Genomic DNA, 18,107 nt, shown 5'->3' on the forward strand with positions numbered 1-18,107 from the left:
TTGAAGTTCAGATGAAGGGACAAGTGAGAAAAATCTGGTGGTGACTTGTTTCTGATTTTTTGTAGAATGATACTTACACATGACCATATGTGAAATAAGTGGGTAGATCAAGAAAAGTTTCTCACTTTACTGTAAAAAATAATTTATTTAGTGTTTTTGTTTTCTCCTTGTAGTTTATCATTTTAACTCATTCAAATACATGCTTGTGTGCTCTACAGGTTGAGATGGCTAACAATTTCTTGAATTCTTCTCTTGTATCTTTCTATATTGAATGGTTGAGTTCCATGAGGCATATAAAAGTTACTACAAAACAATAATGTCTAGACTGGAAGCAGAAAACAGTTTCCACTATTTTGTTTCTGAGGGAAAACAGGAGTTCTGGTGTTGAGGTTTTCTTTGTCCTTTACTTTTGCTCATGAAAATGAACATAATTTTAATGTTAAGTTTGGAGAATGGAATGTATCATTCAGGTAGAAATATAGTTTGGTCCTTTAAAGAATTGTAACTTAATCAGTGAATAATATCAGATTTATTTATTTTTCTTTGTGGTTCTTTTAAAACACTTAAGGTCTACTTCACCTCTGGTTGTAGAGTAGATTCTAAGTGACCTTAGCAAGATCAATGTAAATATAAATATTTTCATAGTATGTGCTGGCTTAAAACTAAAAAAAGCAAGGTGATTTCATGCTTAGAATTAAAAGATGGTGGCTGTGTGGGTGTGCATGTTTACATAACCAAGAAAATGTTAATGTGGAAGCATCACTCCTCAAAAGAAGTGTGACTTTCAGTATCGTAGGTCTGATTATGATATTTCCATGTTGCTTCACTGTGTATGCCTGTAGGAAAGTGATGAGTCAAGTTTCCACTGGCTGTCCTACTGTGGAAGTTGGGGTGGATGCGAGTGGGCACACAGGCCTCTTGGTCAACTTTTTTGTTGTCATCATTCATTTTTCTCTACTTGTAACTACTACTTTACCCAGAACTGGGTTGAACCTATGCATAGTTCACACTGGGTTGTTTTCAGGCTAATGTTTTGGTTTATTATATGTCAATATAAGGGAGTCAGCAGGAGGAAATGAATTTCCCTTTTCATACATGAATTGTTTCCAGAATTGTCTGTATCATCTGCTTGATGGCAATGTGTGAAGCACTAGCAGTGGAATTGGGTTTTTGGAAGAAGAGGGTGGTTTTGGACTAGCAGCAGACGTTTTTGGCTGGAGGAATAGCAACTTGAAACTTCACTTACTGAAGAAACCTGTTCACAATTTTGTCTGTTTTGTTTTTTTTTTTCCCCAGCGTTCCTGAAATAAACTTCCTGCAATTCTTTGCAGTGTGCAGGTGTCCAGACTCCCCTTTACTCATGGTCGCCTGTGAAACCCGTCAGGCTACTGAAGGCTGTACCTAAAATTCTGCTGGCAGTGCAGCACACAGCAGTGGCCTTGAGATAGTTACGGTGGACACCTTGTGCAGCTACAGGCTGTAGCATCCCCTCGTAGTCCGAACAACTGAGTGTTGCGGTCCAGGAGTCTACACGTGTGGAGGACTGCCTGGAGTAGAAAAAGGAAAGCTGCAGAGATTGTAAGCTGCTGCTTGATCCGTGTGGCTGTTGTGCCGAGGAGCATCAAAACATTGCTGGATGGATCCGACAGCTCGTTGCAAAGTAGAGGGTCAGTCTCGCTGGTTATTTGCAGTTATTAACCTTAGTGGATTTTAAATTTTTTTGTTTCCTTTGTTTTTGTATTTTTCTCTGTATGTATAAGAGGATTGTGGCCTTGCAACCAGAATGCTCATGTTCAGGAAACTTAGGGCTGTTCCTACTGAAGGGCTTTGAAGATCAGCAGGCATTTCCTCCAGGGTTTACAGCATTGTTGGAGGAAGCAGTCACTGCAGAAGTCTTCAGGCCTATCCCGCCGACTCTGGTCATTCCTTACCTCACCAGCACGTGGATTATGCTGTTTGCAGACTGTCTAAGCTGCATGATGACCTCTGTGGATTCCTCATGAGCTTTTACAAGGCCAGGCCAGTGTACTTTGTAAAATCCTTTAGAAATGGCTGCTAGGCCTTTAAAGTCCCAGAGCAAAGGCTATACTGCAAGGAACTTGGAAAGTCAGCAGCTGGATATGATTGTGGATGAAGGGGGATTTTCGTATGTGTGTCTATGCAGTCCTTGTTTTGAAAGTATATTTTTTTTTTCAGGTCAGATAGAGATATATTGTTTCTTAGAAGGCTTCTTTTACCCTCTGACAAAGCTGAGGGACTTCTGAATTCCATAAGAAATTACTGAACAGGATCCCCGTGCCCTTTTTTTGCATGCATGTTGCAGTCTATGATAATTAACAGATGCTGTTTCACTTCGTTAGTGTGCTGGAAGTACCTCCCACAGGTTAGTTTCACTGTGTGTGCTTCAGAATAGAAAGTCGTCTCCTACTGAAGAGTGCCATTGGCAGGTAGCACTGCGGTTTAAAATTTTCCTAGTTGCTTTCCTGTGCAGATCTCAACTTGGAGAGGCTTGCTAGCACTGTCTATTGCTGTAATTAATTTACTTAACTAAACCAAGAAAGAAACTTTGGAGAATTTAGAGCTCTGCAAACAACCCCAAAGGTTGTTGGCCCAGCTGGTATAAGCCAGTGGGGTGTGCTCACAAAACTGTGGCAACTTGTTCATCAGTGGTGGGAGAGAGATGTTTTTTCTGAAGGGTGGGTGTCCTTCACCTGGAGGAAGCAATAAACCTCAGTTTGAGTGATCTGTGGTACTCTAGCATCTGTGGCAAATATATATCTAGAAAAACCCCCCATAAAATTAAAACAGCTAGTTTGTGTCTTTTAACTTGGTTTCACAATAACAGGAGAATGGCAGCTGATGGTGGTCTGTGCTTAATATCTCATGGAGGTTATGTAGATGGTATATATCTGTTCCTGGGCCTTAGCAGACTGTAGGAGGTGGTTGACTTGAGACCTGTTTGTGCCTTGTACAGTGCAGGGCAGATGTTGCTTCGGCTTGTGGGTCTCCAGAGCGTTTGCCTGGTGTGGAGATACAAGCTAGGAGAGAGTGCTACTGGTTGTCTGGCTCATGTAAAGCTGTGTAGCCGCTTGGGATAACTGCAGTGGGAGACTGACATTGCAAGGGCCTCCCAGGGTGGATGGGAGAGCAGGGGCTGTACAGCATGCTTCTGAGTCCCTTTGCTTCAGCACACCTCTCTCCTCCCTATGGCATGTGGTTTCCCCTCTAAAAACTTCAAGCTAAAACCTTCCAATTTAAAAATCTATTTTGGGGGTGTGAGGGAGGTAGGAATATAATGTGTGTTTCTAAACTTTTTAAATTATCTTGATTATATATTTATTTTTGTTGTCGTTTGGAGAATGTGATAGGGGAAATAGTTCCTGTGCTGACCAGAAACAGAAGACAGGAAGATAATGATGTTAACAAGGTGGGGGAGAAAAGGAGGTGTTTGTTTAGAAAAAGCCTAGTCACTAAAGCCTGTGGGGCAGAGGAACCCTGCTGATAACACAGATGAAACAGTCTGCCTCTTTCCTAACTTTAGAGGAGTGGAGCTTTGTAATAAATGGCTGCCATGTGGCAGCTGTCTCCCAGCTTCGTGAGCCTGGCAGTAGTTAATCCTGTCAGCAAGTCATGCTCCCTGGAAAAGAGCAGTGAGAAGAGCCACAAACTCTTGAATCATTCTCTCTTCAAAATATTTTCATGTTGAATCTCTTTCTGCTTAAAATGAGTTTGGTAATTTGGTGGAGGTTCCCATCTTTAAGTAGCATTAAAGTGCAGTGATGCTGGCTTTGAAGTAAAATGTTAGAAACGTGCTGAGATGTTGCGATTCTTTTCTCTCTTTAAAAAAGCCAGTTTAGTTTTGGAAGGTATATTTTCCAGGGTAAAAAAATGTGCTGTGGTAGGGAAGGGGCACTCCGTGTTGCTATCCCTACACGTTAAGAAATTACAGGTTGAGCATCTGAGATCACGATTATACTTGAAAGCTTGAGGCTTTAAAATTAATCTGTTCAATTTACTTTTTGTATTTTGCTGAGCATGTAATGCCTCTGTCCTTCTTCCACAACCCAGAAAACTAGAATTTTGACTTAAACATTTCGAGATTGTTGTGCAGTAATGTAGCAGCATCAGATTTTACAGGCTCGTGATAAAATCTTGATGGTTGACAATACTACCACCAGGAAATGGGGTTAAATCCCTGTAATTTCTACTTTTTCTTTTCTCATTTTCTCATACTGTGTTATCTCGTGAGGTGTAAAATGTTTTGCCATCCTGCCTGGTACAGTGCTCCAAGCAGAGAGTGTGCTGGCATCTCCTGCAAAGACATTGTGGTTGGACTGCAAAGGATGAGTTGGGTTCTCTGCAGTAAGTGAACTGCTGCTCTCTCCCTTGGGCTTGCCTGTGTAAGGATGTTTGCTAGCATATGGATGCACTTACAGCCATGTGAAATGCCACGTGGGACACAGCTACTCTGAAGGGAGTCTTTTCCTGGTTTAGCTTACCCTATTTTCAGAATGTTTTCTGTAAAATTACCTGTGCAATCAATCCCTTTTATGAAGCTCTCTTTAAATCCTCATCCTGGAAGAAGAGGATTGCAATCAGAGCGCCGCACAAGAAGCAGGGCACTAGCACAGGACATTTTCTGCATCTTCCTCAGCGTGATTCATCGTGCCTCTCTAATCCCTGTTGAACCCGTCCTGCGCACATGCAGCTCTGGCTACATGTGAAGAGCAAGTGTGAGGGGGTGAAATATATGCTTGTTTCTTCCTCCAGAGACTTGCTCTAAACCTTCACCTCAGGTGCTGAGTCCGATGCTGCCCTTGGCTGAGCTGCTGGCTGTCAGGATGAGGGACAGAGATTGGGACGAGGACTGGCCCTCCCTCCTCCCCCCCTCCCTCCCCAACAGCTGCAGGCACCAATTGCCAGGGAGCAGCCCCGGCCACATGGTTTCGTGGCTTTTCTTCCTCTTGTTACTAATGTGCCTTCTTGTTTCCGTGATGCTGCGCGGAGGAACAACCGGACAGATTGTCTCCTCTCGGGGTGGGTGCCCGGGCATCTGCACAGCCAGTTGGCATGGCACAGGAGCCCCTTCTTTTTTCAGTGACACCAGGGGCTATTGATGGCACGCTGGGGCTGTGTTGCTGCTGCTGCACAGATGCTTGCTCTTGGCCCACCTTAAAAGGACAAGATATCCCGTGGTTTAGACTGGCCATATATTGTCGGGGATGTCAGCATCTCCGTCACAGCTACCCAGCTGAGCCCAGCGTCCTGCTTTGCCTGCCCTGCATGCCTGCAGCCTCTCCTCAGTCAGAGCCGAGGGGTGCTGGAACTTGGACTGTTTGAAGAGGAGGTTGCTTTTTCTTCTCTGTTACTCAGAAATGTTTTCCATCTGGCTCTCCCTAATGCAATGCATCTAGCTCACCCCTTGTGCTCTTGGACAAGTTTCTCATTCCCTCAGCACAGCGCTTGCTTAGCAATGTAAGTAAGTGATGGGACATCAAACTATAGCTCCCCTCTCACTCCCCTCCAGGGATTTAAATTAATAGGGTTTGTCAGGACAAAGCAAAAATGAAAAAAAAACAAACAACAAAATAAACAAAAACCAAACAATAAACCCACAAAGTTACATTTTGATTGTTTGCTCGTTTTGCATCCCTCATCCTCTCTTGCTTATCTCAGATGGCAGCAGCAGAGGTTTTGTGGCCTGGGGCTGTGCTGCCCCAGGGTTTCTGGGGCTCCCCTCAGGCAGGTGCGTCTTTCCTTCCTCAACTTGTTTGGCAGGGAAACACGTGTGATGGGGTTGCCCACTGGTCCTCACTTCGGCTTCCCCCTGCCCCTCGGCTCTCTTGCCCTGTCCTCAGCTCCTTTGGGGCTGTGTGGGAAGTGGTGGTTTTGGCAGCAATGTGACACCACCTGCCTGACCCGTTCCTGCTTTTGCAAGATACCTCCATCCTGCCTGCTGAGGGAAAGCACATTCAGGGCCACTCCCTCCAGTCTCTGTGCTCTGGACTCCCACCCTCTCCCACACCATGTCCCAAGGCCATCCCCTTGCCCGGTAGGATGTGAGCCAGCCCTGACCCAAGGGAGAGATGCGGTAACTGGAGTGGGGAAGGCTGACTGGTGTGGGGAGAGACCCTGGACCATGTCCCAAGGAGTGCTGCCCTGCTGCAGCCATTGCCAGCCGAGGAGAGACTTGAAGGGACTTTCTCGGGTCGCCACTTCATCTAAGGCAAATAAACTGGAGTTAAAGCCAAGAAACACATCGACTTCCTGGAACTCTGCGAGCCGTCCGCACAGCTGTCCCCACTCCCCGAACACATGCAAAGCAGAGCTTATAAGGACAGACAGTATTGCTTTTGTGTCCCTCCTCAGCCAGCGGGGAGGGTGCAGGGGAGGGGATGGGCTGGGTAAAGCCCAAGGCCTGCCTTGTTCCGTGTTCCCCCTGCATTGCTGTGGTTCCCAGTGACTAAGGGAAGCCAGGCTCCCTTCCCACTGGCATCCTGACAGCTGTGCAGGCAGGCAAGGATGAGGATGGAGCAGTGTTTGCCGTTGTCTATGTGGGTAGGAGTGTAGGGATGTCTGCTGACAACCATTTGTTATACTCTGATGTTGCCCTGACTTCATTTTTGTTCCTCAAAACGATGCTTGTTGTCCCAGGTTTGTTAATCTGTCTTCAAATTTCAGTATCCTTTTTGCTTGAACAAACTCTTGAAGCTGACTGCAGTGTGGTGACAAAGGCTTCTGGAGGGCCAGGTGCTCACCAATAAGCTGATACGGACAGTGAAGATGAGGAACAGCTTGTAGATCTGTCTTTGGTCAGGGGGAAAGGCTGCTAAGGTGTTAGAAGAATCTCAAACTTCATCAGCAGCTGTTGATCCTAAATACAGCCACAGGTTATTGCAGTTATTGCTGTACATTTTGTGTGGTGCTGCCGTCCCTGAAAATGGCAGTGCTGGTCAGGAATGTGGTGCAGGCTCAGATCAAACCCTCTGAGGTGCTTACCAGATGTGCTGTGCTTTCCTCTTGGGAGCCAGGGGTCCATCAGGTTTTGCTTTCACTCTTGGTGCCAAACGGCTTATGCCTAGGTTCTCTTTTCTAGCCTAGCAAGACCACAAGCTCCCACATGAGGGCTGTTAGGGCTGTTCCCACGGCACAGAACGCTTGCAAAAGATGCAAATGTGGGTTCCCTGTTAAAGTTAGCTAATGGAGTGCAGGGCCAAGAAGATAGGCATGAATGCATTTTATATTAAGGCTGCCTCCTACCTCCGTGCATTGCTGCGAACTAGTTGGACCATGTGGGTGAATTTCATCCAGGAAACCCCTGCTTTGCCAGTGCAGTGTCTCACTGTTATATTAGTACAGCTTCCTTGTTTCAGTGTATTGCATCAATGTAATACTAGAATATCCTGGTGATTCAGAGTTGTCATTCACTTCAGGCATTAGCTAAGTTAAAATGCTGGTGTGCTTTATGGAGAGAAACTTCTGGTCATCTGAGCCAAAGTTCTGAGGAGCACTACTGGTCACCAGAAAGTGATTTTCAAAAGCTGCATAAAAAGTAAATGCACATATGTAACGCTTCATGCTTGCAAGAAGATAAAACAGGAGGAGTAAATATGTTTGAGTTTTTAAAATTAAACCTAACTGTTAGGTCTTGTCACAAGAGCATACAAAATAATCTGTAAATATGGGGGTCGTTTTGTTCTTGTTTGGTGCTTCTTGCCCTGCCCCACTCCCACACCAGAATGTGGTCCCTAGCTCAGTTTTACGTCTTGACCGTGTTTATTCCATCTGTCTGTGTACAAGTTAGATAAGAAAAGGCGTATGGATGTTGTAGACCCATGGGGTTATTTTAGGAACATACACTAACACAGGTAAAACAATTGTATCGCTATAAGTCAGATAGTTCATAGAAAGAGGAGCAGTCCGTCTTTCAGTACTCAGAGAGTACCCTTCAAGAGATGGTACTCATTTTGGTTGTTGTCTTTTAGGGTTTTTTTTGGTTGGTTTTGTTTTACCCTAGAGGAAAATGTTACTCTACAGGTACAAGTTCAAAACCTTTGGGGTAACATGTTTAATTTTTCAGGGAATGGTAAATTGAAGAGCAGCCACTCGATACTTCCATGCCACTGTGTTTCTCTGCTTGTGTTCCTTTCCCTGTAGGCTGCTCTGTGCTGGTGCTATAGCAGTGGTGACAGTGAGGCGATGCTCCCAGTAAATTCTCTACCCACTGGGTACGGTAGTAGTACCAATACTTCAGTAACAAGGGCAGAGTTTGGTTTTCCTTTGCCTCGAGGCAGTGCCTTGAATAGTGTTAACCTTTTTTTCTTCCCACACAGTGCCTTCTCACCCTCTTTCCTTTCTGCCAACTTTGATGCAAAATCATGTTCAAGAAGGAGTGCGGGTGATAGTGCACATCTCTTTTGGGCTGGGAGCAACGATTTGCGCTTGGGATTGTTGCCATGTGCTCTGGGAGCAAATTTTGCTCTTCTCTGTAGAAGCTTAGTAGAAGACCAGTGCATCAGAAACAGTTTGCAGTGTGGTGTGGCAATTCTTAGGTATTATAATCTCGAGGGTAAACGGTAAATGGTAAACTTTGTTTATTCAAATGCGATATACCTCTTTGAAGTTCTGTTCTTGTCTAAATTTGTATACTAGCAGGTCTGGCCTTCATTTAAATAATCCTTGGGTTTTTTTCCTGCCACTTAGAAAAAAAATCAGTGGGAAAGCCTTGACTAAGCTAATGGTGTTGCTAAGATGGAAATGATGAGGAAGGCTCAGGATTCCTGTTTGGACCTCATGGGAAAAAGTGGTTTGAAATGCATGTGTGTAGGGGTTCCTAAACCTGTCATTTCTTTTCCCTGTTTCTCCTCCCCCACCGTGTTCTGAAAGAGTATCACGGCATGTTTAGTGAAACCAATAAAAGTATTTGGCCGAGAGTGTTAATCTTTCCCTGGCCCAATTAGTGCATGGCTTCTACTTTAACGTTAATGTGGATTTTTTTCGGAAGGCAGAACAATGAGCAGCTTTGTGCTACATACCAGGTTTTCCACCTTCTTGCCTGTATTGTGCATTTCTTCCTATCTATTCCAAAGGGAGAGCTCATGTGCAAAGACGGTGGAGCAATCTGGAGCAGAGAACTTGTACCAGCTCCCAGGGGCTGGGACGTGCTGCTCTGTGCTTGTGTAGCTGCCTCTCAATGGCAAGTCAAGTGACTGTGACTCTGAAGACTCATCATTTCTTCTCCTTTTTTCTTCCTTCTCCTGTGGCTTGTGTTCTTTCCACTTCATCTGTGATGCTCTTCACCAGAAGGAGAAGCAGCTGTAAGTCTTTAGAGTGGTCTTCAAACAAACAAACACAAATAAATACACATAAGCGAAGGGGGGGAAGTAACTGTTGATGGGCTCAGCTTTAACATACATTGGAGTCACACTTTATCCCAAAGGAGGAAATAGGTCTAGCAAGTGTCTTCCTGTACAGACTGAATGGGAAGCAACAAGCTTTTTCTTTTTTTTTAAGCTCTGCTTTTGCAGTGACTCTCCGGTTAGCTTGTTGTGTGGGGCATCAGGGGGTGGGCCTTTGTCAGTAGCAGGAACTAAAGGCCCCTCAAGTCTCTCTGTGGGGTAGAAGTTGCCCCAGTTTCATGTTTTCAGCAACATCATCAAGTGGAGGGAACATGTTCCTGCAGAAGACACCAGTCTCTCGGTGTGACTGTGCAAAGAGGGCTGCTGCATTTTTTTTTGTTTGGTCCTTTCCCCCCTTCCATGTGTTAGCACTCTTGCTTAGTTGCTCGCTCTCTTTTCCTCCTTTTCACAGAGGATGAATGTGGCACTGGGGGGTTTCTTCAAAGTAGAAGATGACTCGGATGCCTGTGACCACTTCCCTGTTTCCTAGAGGCTTTGGTCCAGTGTTGAATGTAACCTGAGGCTGTACTGTTTGCCAGCTTATTTCCTGTTTGTCCTTTTTCCTGGAGGTCTTTGTTTTCTTTTGGGGAGAGGGAGGAAGGAGGCTCCATCAGCACAACCTCCAAACAGGGACATTTGGTGTGAGCTGGGAAGGTTTACAGTCCTAAAGGCAGTATGACATAGGGCATCCATGCTGGTTGCTGCCTGTCTGATTCCGAGTTTCATAGATGCTGTGGAAAAAAACCCTGACGCTTCCCCATCCTCAGTGATGCATTTTTTTCAAGGGGGGGGGGGGGGGGGGGGATGGGAAAACCCAAACTAAAAACAAGGCTGCAAGCGAAATCTCTCAGTTCCTGCCTAAAGGCGCTCTGCCATGGGTTTTCCCACAGGAAGGAGTGATTTGGCCCAGTATTCTTATTGTTTCTATATCCTATTGCAAATAGAAAGTAATGCTTCTGAAATTGGTGTGTGCTGCTGATGCAGTTGTCTTTGTTTCAGTGGTGCATTTTTGCCACATGCAAGAGAGTGGAAAATACATAAGTAAATAAAAATATGCAGCAACAGTTCAGTTTCAATATTTACACTGCTTTGAAAATCGGAAATTTTTTTAAAGTGCAGAAAACGGTTTTAAAAACAAGATCTATGACTTCATATGTTGGTTTGCCTTAACAGGAAGATATTTAGATTTAGAAATAAAAAAGTAACCATTGGTTCACAGAACTTATAAAATGCTGTAATAGCAGAATGCATAGTTTTTCTCCTGAAAAAGGAATAGAGAGCAAGCTGGCAGGTTTTCCTAAACCAGTAGATAGGTTTGTATGCCTTCCCCTTCTGCAGGCTCTCTCTGAGCATTTCCCATTTTCAGTGTTGCTGAAAGCAACACTAGGAATTCCAAGTCTAGTTCACTGGGAAGCTACTCAGCTATCTGAAAGTTACCTTGGCAAACAAGGGAGTCTTCACAGTTACACAATAGATTTTTTTTTTTCCAGGATGTATCAGTGGTGACATTAATGTCCTAGGTATTAAATGAAAGAGGAATTAATATGTGTATTTTGGAATGAAAAGTTGTTTTGTTGTTTTGAGGACTAAAGCACTTATTTGTTTTAACAGAAATCTCTCCAAATGACTTAAACTGATCCTTATTTTTGGTGGTGCTACGCAGATAGAGCAAGCAGCTTTAGATTTAGGCCACTCTCAAAAACAATTCTGATGTTTTTTCTGTTCAAAATTAAGTCGTCTACCACGTAAGTGCTCACAAAAAGGTTGAGGGGGCAGGGGGAGAAATTACTATGTTGCTCTTCAATGAGATGGACCTTTTTTTAAAAACAAACAAAATAACAGTAAAGTTACAACAGTTAAGGACAAACAAAGACAAATAAATGGCTCCCATAATTACTGGAGAAAATACAGAAGGATAGGTGCTTGGCCTCACCTTAGAGCAGGAATTCCCTGTGTCAGAGGGACCATTAGTATTTCCTTAACAGAAAAGTTCAAAATTGACTAAGGAATAGCTACCTCGAGTTGTTCAGAATAATATTTTGTCTGTTTTTGAAGATGCGAATTGAAAACAGTGTTTATTAAGAGGTTGATGTTATCCTGAGCCTTAAATGCTGGGCTTAGTCAGGTCCCAGGTTTTGTCTCTAGACTGCACTGGCTTGCTATGTCAGATCATCTGTGTGCTGCTACCAAGAGGGTTGGCAGCGAAATGTGGGAAAGTTGAATCCATTGCTTTATCTGGCATGGTATGAAATGAGGAACTGCTTGACACAAGGTGGGCCCTTTCTTTTTGTCTGTCCCTTCCTGGGCGCTCTAAAATGTTAGTAGTTGAGATAATGTAGTGATTTATTGTTTTCAAATGCTGTCCAAACAGCATTTGAAGATGTGTTGCGTGACTGATTTGCATGACATCCTTGAGAATGTCTTTTTTTCTAAAGGAAGAAACCCTGTTGAGTTAACTGTGGTTTGAAGGCAATTGTCTCTGTTCTCTGATAAAAGGAAAACTTGCATTAAGTTTACTGGATGTGATTTGTAAATCTGAGATGATGAAATGTCCACAGAGTATTTCCTTTCATAATGAAATAAATATTTTGCTTGTAAGGTTAAAAAGGTGTATTTCTCCATTAAAAATATATCAGTAGTTTTCGATATTATGAATAACCTTTTCCAGAGGCTATAGCCATGAGTGCCATAGCAGGGAACACCTCTGTTTCTCATGTGTTGATCATCCCCCATCACCTCTAAAAAGGATGTTTAACTGCCCTGTCATTCTCTAGACAGAACAGGTATCCTTTCTGAAACCCCAACGATACCATGATAAGTTTGTGGTTTTAGAAAGGGGTGTGGAGGAATTCTGTTGGTGCATACAGTGGTTGCTTATGCTTCAACTCATCTGGAAACCTTGAGCAGTGGCTATGAAGAATGTGCCCAATGGTCCCAGAAACCTCAGTAGTCATGCCACCACTTCTAGAAGGAAGGAGGTGGTCACAGTGAATTCACATATTGGAGTAAAGGTTAATCTTCCAAGAAGAGAAGAGGGGAGCAGTGCACGTATGAAATTGAATTATGTAAATTCTCTAGCTGCAGAATATTCTTCCAACTTCTTAATCAAACATCACTACTGTCAGTGACATGCTAGCTTGCTCTCTCTTCCTCCTCCTTCTTTTGCTGGCTGAATACTGGGGACGAAGCTGGTAAGGGTTTCCTTTCTTTGTTTGCCCAGGTTTTCCCACTGGCAGAAGCAACAGCATCTCCCAGCTCAGTGCCTGGAGTGGGTGCTTGGGTGTGCTGGAACTGTTTACAAGCTTCTGTCAGCGGGCCTATGTGCCAGTAAGGGGAGCCCTCAAACTAGAGGACTGTAGTCTTACTTTGCTAAAATGTCTTCCAGAAAAATTTAAGCCGTTCCTTTTTTTCCCTTCTCCATCATGTAGTGCTAGAGGGTGCTGCTGAAGAAGAGGCTGAAGAGCCAGACGCTACTACACGTACTACACTAAGTGAGGAGACCAGCAACCAAGAAGAGAGCCACAGTCAGTCGGGGGATAAAGATGAAGGTAACTGGTTCGACTAGCTCTGTGACTGTAAATTAGGGCATTGATTAAGAATGTGGAAACATTTCTTACCCATCCATACACCTTATCTGTGTGAGGAGTATAGGATACATTGAGCAGAAGCACCGGTGGATATGTTTCTTTCTCCATACCTAACTTTTATCTATCTGAAAAGTGTAAAATAGTTTGAACAGAAGCATGGGCGCATAAATACTTGACTACCACTGCAGGCTTCCAAACTAAGATTTTCTTGGCTCCCAGTAACTTGGCACCACATAACTTAGCCTCAGAAAAACCACCTGTTTATAATCTTCAAACTTATGTTCCAAAGACAGTATTATGCAGAGATCAAATGTTCACAGACAAACGTGTTTCTCCTTGTTCGCATTCACATACTCTTCTGTTACAGTGACTTTCTCACAACGCACATTAAAATTCTGTGCTTTCCACCAGAGGTGACAGAGCAGTAGGTTTGCAGGGTGTTCCTGGTTGTTTGGGAGACTACTTCTGGGGGAAAGGAGTGTTTAATTTGAACGCATTTTCCTTTTCAAATTCGTAAAGAGCAAAGTTAAAGGCCTTACCCGCGTGTTTGACACATCTGTATGTCGGGAAAGCAAAGATGAGATTTTAGGTGTGTTTTGAATTTGGTATCTGAGATAGAAACATCCATGCTACATACAGTATGTGATGGACTAGTCTGAATCTCAACAGCTTTAGCTGTGACATTAGTTGTGGGTGTAACACATATGCTCCATGCCTTGTATGGCTTGGTAGACCAAAAGAGAAAAAGGAAAATTACGTAGATGCCAGCTGTGGCAGTAAAGAGGCTACTGGGAGGATATGGGGTTTTGTTTTGGTTAGATTTTTGGTAATTTAGCTTATTCCATATACAGGGCTGGCTTAAACTTTGCTAAAAAGAGAACCCAGTACCCTACACTGTTACTGATGCCTTAATTATGCAGTTCTCCTCAAAACACATGCTTACTTGAATGATTGTGCTTACCAGAACATGCATTCATCAGTTCATGGTGATCGCAAGGTACAACGAATGATACCATTTTACAGCAGGCGAGTATGAGGTAAATCACTATAAGCTCCATAGAAAATTAAGTTTGAAAGTTAAGATAATGTGAATGTCCTGTGAGAAGAAATGTACACCTTGTCTTGTGCATTCCAACTTGTCCTGTTACAAGAATTCCAGTTATCATGGACTGTGGCCTGTGATCTGTGATGATTCAGCAGAGTGTGATGTGAGTTACAGACAGCTGAAAATACTATGAGTTGGGTTTTTTTTTTCAAGGTGGCCTAAGAACTCATGTGTGCTTTTGTTTATAATTCCAGAGAAGCAGTTGGAAAGCTTAAACACCTACAAGGTATCCCCAAGTTCACCAAACAGTTTGGACGGAGCAGACTTGTCCTCCATTGACGCCATGATGTCAGCAGTGATGAATGTGGGGAAGATCGCTGAAAACGGCGGGAACTCTCAAAATGTCAAATCCCCCTCAAAGTCTCCTGCACCAAATCGAATTGGCAGGAGGAACCAGGTGTGTAAACCCAAATGCAGGGTGGGAGAAGGGGAGACAAGCAGCTGTATGGGAAGTGATAAGATGCAATTATGTCTCTTTGATTATTTTGCCTATTTTCCCTCAGTGGATCTCTCTTGCCTCTTCTGTTGTTTCTCTGTGTGTGTTTTCTGGTGTCTCTCTAGTTAGAAAACTGATAATCAGAGGGTTGGTCCTCTTGCTTGGATTCCCACACAAAAACTTGAGCACGAGCTCCAGTGTCATGCAATGGTGAACTGGTCTAGCAGATGCCCCTAGCCATGACAAAGTCACCAAGAACTGCTGTTTCAGTCCCACTACATCCTTTCTCCAGGCTCTTTCATTTGCATAATCTGTTGGGGGACCAGCTCAATTCATGAAACTAGGAGAAAAGAACGACCTCAGAGAAGAGCAGAGTAGTTTGACGGGAGACTTGGCTCATCCATCATGTGGGACGCCTCGTGAGGTGTGCAGCTGTCCCTTGGGAAGATACAAGTGATTTAAGGTTAAAGGTGGTGCTAGAACAAAACATCCATCAGGATATGCAATTTACACGTGTAAGTGTAAGATGCCCTTTCTTCCTTGTTAATAAAACCATGAAGAGCTATTGCAGAATGCTTTATGTGAATTTTGCAGAGGAAATATATTTAGCTTTTATCGGTTTTGTTCTGTTTACCAGTTGATGGCACCAGTTGATAGCAGTATTAATCTAAGCAAGTGAAAGGAGAGAGTCATACCAGTTAAAGCTGTGGTTATTTATGTTCATGTTTTTCTTCTTCTGGGCCAAGCTCTACCAAGGAAGGTGCTGCAGAATATCAAGAAATACCCCAAATCCCGGTGTCCATTTGATTTCAGAGCTTACCGTGAAGCACAGAGACTTTGTAAATGAACCAAGATGTAACAGGGACCAGAAAGGTTGAGAGGCATGACTCGGGATGTTCCTGTAGTAGTTTATTAATAGCTTGCTGAGTAGCTGCCCAGTTGGCAGACTAATGACTTGTCTTGGATTTTTAGCGTGAAAGGAGTTAAAAACCATTAATTGTAAATGGAAAATCTTACATGAAGAGTCTGGGCTGTATACAGACAATTGTGTTTGTGGGGTTGGATTGCCTAGCACTTGGCTTTAAGGTTTATTTGCAGTCCTCACTTGGGGGCTGCCCTGGTTCCTTGATTTCATCATGTGAAATGAGGCACTGGAGTCCAGACCAGTCTCAGTGGCAGTGCTATTACACAGCTGTCCACCGGTACACCATGTGGTTTGGCTTCAGGGAAGTTTATTAGTGTTGGTGACCTTTATTCCACCTGATAGTTCTATGGGCATCGAATCAAAGGAAGCTCAAGAGTAAATGTGACAGGATTAAGAGGGATTCTTACAGCATAAAAATAAACAAATAGATTGAAAACATAGTAAATAGCCTATTTGTTTTTAGGCTGAAGGATCATTAAGGCCAGAGGGGCAAATGGCTACATTACTGAGAAAATACAAGTGAGATGTGAAATATTAAGCAGGTATCAATCTGGTTAGCAACTTCTAATACAGCAAATTTCCACTTTCAGCATAGCAGAATGAAAGCACTGAATTGTTCTAGTGTGTGGCAGTGCACAGATCTCAGATTCTGCTCATAATGTTCCCCTTATTATAACTTCAAGGATAATAACAGTTAGCTAGTCTTCTGGGTCTGACTGCTGTTTCCCATGAGTTGGCAGTGAAACATTTTGCCCTGAACCTTTGTCCCAAAGTCTGTGGTTCTCTTTATAATGCTGACTTTATCTTGGCTGTCGTCTACCCATAGTCTAATAAACATGTTCTCACATCAACCTGCATCCATTTTAACTTCTCATTTGCTTTGCTCTTGAAGAAAATAAAAAGTGTGACAGAGGTAGTTTTTTTGAGCTGGAGAAAAACAAATGGACCTAGTGCACAACTGCAAAAGCATTCCCCATCACTTGAATGCAGAGTGGTTGTGCCAGGTTGACTTACTAAAGGAAGAGTAGCTAACAAATGAGCTCTTAATTTTATCTGTCAGTTTAGGAACTGTGTTTTTGCAAACCCGGCTCTGGTGGGATAGCTGAGTGCTATGATCCAAATTTGTGAATGAGGGTACTTTTACAGTAGGGATGCTAATGGTTTTTGGTCTGCATTGAGTCAGTCAACAGCATTCCTTTTGTAGATACCCTGGATTTGCTTGAGCTGTGTTACGGTATGCAGCATGTACCCTGTCTGACCACTGGAGAAAGTTTGGGTTTTAGTTAATAATAAACCCCAGATTCAATACTAATCAGCTCTGGCCGAGCTATAGTGTGTTTCTGATCTTTGCTTCAAGGTGAACCAGTAGTTACTCTATCTTCTGTTAATTTGCTGATTCAAAGAGAAGGCAGTCTGGAAATCTTAAACAGACTTTGAAACAATCAAGTGCATCATGTAGAACTGTGGCACTCATTTAAAGAGGGGGGGGACAAAAAACAGTTAGTGGGTTGATAATTTCACAGAAATACCCTGGGGATTAAACACCATCTAAACTGTCAGCACAGCTACAGGGATTTTCCTCACGGCACAGCTTGCTTGTTCTCTGTCCTGAGCCAGCTTTAACACGGTTGCAGTATATTTGGAGCTGAACATTATTCCACGGGCAGGTTGCTGAAGTAGGATGGAATGAACATTGGTGAATTACGTGTTTGCATATAAAAATGGGGGAGGGGCACTGGGATAATGCAATTCAGTTTTCTTTGGGTGTTCAGACTTCATAGTGGCAGCTTTTCTTGCTTTCTAATGTTTTGCAGGTGTTAGTACATTAGGCCTTGGCCTGTATCCGTAGCCTACAGTGGGATGTAGAGCCCTGACATACAGTTAGAAAAATGTGTACAAGCAAAAGAGTAGAGAGGAGTGGGAGAACCTAATTGTTATAGTCCCAATCCTCTTAGAAGTGAAGTCACAAGTTTTGTTTACTTCGGACAAAATGGGAAAATAGCTCTTCAGCCATGTCCACAGGTCACTGAAATTAATAGAAAATCATCATGACCCTGTTTTTGAAAACACAGTGTAATGTTATAACAGGGGGCTCTCTAAAATGGTCCCCTAAATTTTGAGATGTAAAAAGAACTTTCTCTAACACTGTGTCAGCATCTTCCCTCCTAACATGCCAGAGAATTTGTCACAGAGCTTTGTGTTAGTCATTCTCAATGTTCTTTATGAATGCTTGTGTCTGACAACTTGCAAATGGCTGCTTCTGAGTTGATGACCTTTGGGATGGCATTGAGGGAAGAGAATTGCCTGGAGAGAGGAAATGCATAAACACAATCATACCAACCAACTTCCTCACAGCTAAAGAGCTAATGAGGATTGGTTTTTCTCTTTGCTTGTTTTCATGCTTTTGCTAATGGTACTTAAAATATCCAGCATAAAACTTCATTAGAAAATGGCATTTGGCCATAAATATGATATTTTCCTATTGGTCATGCAGACATGGTTTTTGTACTGTTGCCACTAGAAGTGTAGGTAATAAGCAGTGGATCTATCTGGTGAAGATTTGCATCATTCTGACAAAAACTGAGGTTTAATATTCAGTGCTAGACCGTCTTCTTTTTAATATACAGGCATTGGTGCAGAAGCGACACCTGGGCTT

At 43.2% G+C, this 18,107-nt stretch overlaps 1 protein-coding gene across 7 annotated transcripts in view; it reads left to right on the forward strand.

Annotated features, from left to right (window-relative positions):
* RREB1 (ras responsive element binding protein 1) overlaps nt 1–18,107 on the forward strand; it is a 123,094-nt gene that overhangs the window by 44,131 nt on the left and 60,856 nt on the right. For all 7 annotated transcript variants that reach the window (XM_027897357.1, XM_027897354.1, XM_027897355.1 and 4 more), the window contains 2 exons: nt 12,827–12,946; nt 14,285–14,487. In XM_027897357.1, the coding sequence (XP_027753158.1) occupies nt 12,827–12,946; nt 14,285–14,487 (323 nt within the window). The remainder of the gene's footprint in view (nt 1–12,826; nt 12,947–14,284; nt 14,488–18,107) is intronic.

The sequence above is a fragment of the Empidonax traillii genome, unplaced genomic scaffold (genome assembly GCF_003031625.1).
Source record: "Empidonax traillii isolate 1590-97213 ecotype Southwest subspecies unplaced genomic scaffold, ASM303162v1 scaffold537:size946161, whole genome shotgun sequence".
In the NCBI taxonomy this organism is placed as follows: domain Eukaryota; kingdom Metazoa; phylum Chordata; class Aves; order Passeriformes; family Tyrannidae; genus Empidonax; species Empidonax traillii.